The following is a 2,742-nucleotide window of genomic DNA, read 5'->3' as shown; positions in this document are numbered from 1 at the left end:
TGTGTGTGTGTGTGTGCGTGTGTGTCACTGTGTGTGTGTGTGTGTGTGTGTGTGTGTGTGTGTGTGTGCGTGTGCGTGTGCGTGTGTGTGTGTGTGTGTGTGTGTTTTGATGTCTGTGTATGTCTGTCTGCATATGCATCTCTGTTTGTATGTGCAATACGGTGTGATTGTCAGCGTGCACGGCCGAAACGAGAACAAAACGGGAAAAGGTCAGAAATGCAACAAGTGAAGTGTTAAAAATGTGCCTGTCTAATACCCTGATCCTAACCCTAACCCTAACCCTAACTAGACCGAGGGCACTCACGGAGAGTGCATACCTCCGCGAGCATGTAACATGTATGTGTTACAAGCTGGCTGGCCGCTCGCTGCTGGCTGTTGCTGACTGACTCGCCTGCTGCTGATTCGCCGTTCGCTGGTGGCGGCTGCTGACTCGCCGCTCGCTGGTGGCTGCTGCTGACTCACTTGCCTGCTGCTGACTCGCCGCTCACTGACTCGACGTACTATCGATCGCGCCGCGCGGGATGGACACACACACACACACACACACACACACACACACACACGACCGATTACATTACCTCCCCTGCAACTCCGTTGCGCGGAGGTAACAAGATAGAGATATTTATGCATGTACAGAAGGCATGGAACACAACTGGAAGAATTGTATGCAGCCGGTGTGGCGTGCCGCAGCCGGCACCCGCGTGTCAGATGTGATAGTATCTTGCTTGTATAGGCCCTATAGCGCGCTGGCTATCACCACTGTATTCACCGGCGTCAGATGTGAGCGGGGCGCGCGCAGCGACAGACAGATGTGCGCCGCAGCCAACGGCAGCTGAAAGGGGGGGGGGCCTATGCATATAACTAAGATTGCCGCGAAAGGGCAGTAGGGTACAGTCAACAAGAATGGCGGACTTTCTCGTCGTTGATTTATGAGTTGCCAAAAAAACAACGAATATCAACGGATTTCCAGGCAATTTACTGCAGAGAGCAAGTAATATCAGTCCGTAAATTGCGCGCGCAAATAGGCACATACATTTGACGTCCGTAGCAGAGGAACATGACGGGAAATTCTCGCGCGTAGCAATGGTGAGAAACAGTCGGAAACGGGCGAGTAGTGTCGCTTCAACGCAGTTTTTTCCACACTTCCTGTTAACTAACATAATATTTCTCGGTCGAAATGAAGAAACAACACCCTCAACAACACTTCTCTCGATTTTTAAGAATGTACCCCCAAATTCACGAAAATTACATACCAACCATGCTCTCTGACAGACTATCCTTGTAAGTTGTAAGTTGTACCAACTACTGAACTAGGCCTCAGAGCCTGAGGTCCCTTAGCCCGACCAGGCTGTGCGACGGATTGTCTATACAGCCTGACACCCTTCCATACAAAAAACCTATCACCTCTGCAGATCGAGATGAATAACTCTGTATATCTCAAATAAAACTATTCCATTACCACCTTTGACTTGCCTTGTTTAAAATATGAACGTTAACTCACAGTTGTCCTTAAATAGTGCCACGGCAGTGCCGTGCTGCCGTGGCGGCCACTACGGCCCTGATACCATGCATGATATAGTAACAATTTGATGGTTTATCATCATATATTGTATTATTATGTAATTTGCATTTGTAAAGTGATTGTAGCACATTATTATTAACAACGCTACCATCAAGTTTGGATCTCTTCAATCCGAAGTGTTGCCATTCATCAGCTTTTGTCCTTTTATTGGAGATAATTTCAAACAAATCGTCTGCTACAGGCGCTGCTATTTTGGCTGCCTCGTTGTGATATTAGATCGACGCTAGACTGATGCGTGTTCAAGAACCAGTGCGCTCGACCGAGCGCGCCAGCACAGTAAAATAGTCTTGTTGAACGATAGTGGGCGCTCACTTCAGCTTGTATCGCGCGCGCGCGGGCACTCAGGCGAGCATAGGCTATATATAAACTCCCTGGTTGACGTGCTCGCTCACGCGTCTGCCCCACTCTGCCACTTACCAGTAATACTGTATGCGTCATGCAGGCATTGTGCTTTCGTAGTATATACACCGCCAGTGCATAATTTTCGAGCCCATTAACAATATAGACATAAAAGCAAGTGTCAAGTAGTTTATTTCTTGTTATACCACCGTATCGTAAAATATCGATATCCTGAAGTTGTATCGCGATATATCGAGTTTTAAAAATAAATTGCAATATACCGATATACCGGTATATCGTTACACCCCTAATAGACCCTATCAGCATTAGTGACAGGTAGACACACGGCTACGGGGACGAGGTTACCAGGTTACACCATATGGTTTAGATAGCCAGCCCAATAATGTAACACAACAAGAGTAGGGGTAACCTAGACCAATAAATTGTGCCCTAAAAAATTTTATATTCTGATGTTATTTTAGGTTATTTAGGTTATTTACCCTAAAATAACATCAGAATATAAAAATTTTTAGGGCACAATTTATTGGTCTAGGGGTAACCTACTCTTGTTGGGTTACATTATTGTATCTACATATGGTTACACTCACTCAGGCTGAGAGGGTCTATGTCCCCCAGGGTACTGCCGGAACGTACCCTGGGTACGGTCCGGTATACCGGAACGTACCCTAGTACTATCTAATATGCCGGACCGTACCTCGCCTACTCCACTAACGAGTCTAGGGAGTCGCCTACGCCTACTCCTTAACCCTAACCCTAACCCTAATCCTAACCCTAACCCTAACCCTAATCATATCAAATAG

At 46.8% G+C, this 2,742-nt stretch overlaps 1 protein-coding gene across 3 annotated transcripts in view; it reads right to left on the bottom strand.

The window, feature by feature from the left end:
- The window catches only part of LOC106812954 (uncharacterized protein C11orf57-like), a 2,979-nt gene extending 1,614 nt beyond the window's left edge, over positions 1 to 1,365 (bottom strand). The window contains exon 1 of one of the 3 annotated variants that reach the window (XM_014816973.1): positions 1,254 to 1,365. In XM_014816973.1, the coding sequence (XP_014672459.1) occupies positions 1,254 to 1,260 (7 nt within the window). In that variant the 5' untranslated portion in view covers positions 1,261 to 1,365. Of the gene's footprint in view, positions 1 to 304; positions 350 to 1,253 lie in introns of those variants that run through there. The other 2 variants (XM_014816972.1, XM_014816974.1) reach the window with 2 other exon arrangements.
- Positions 1,366 to 2,742: the final 1,377 nt, after the last annotated feature.

This window comes from Priapulus caudatus, unplaced genomic scaffold (genome assembly GCF_000485595.1).
Source record: "Priapulus caudatus unplaced genomic scaffold, Priapulus_caudatus-5.0.1 Scaffold706, whole genome shotgun sequence".
NCBI lineage: Eukaryota > Metazoa > Priapulida > Priapulimorpha > Priapulimorphida > Priapulidae > Priapulus > Priapulus caudatus.
Note: the sequence above shows the minus strand (reverse complement) of the source record. Positions and strands in the feature narration are given on the sequence as shown.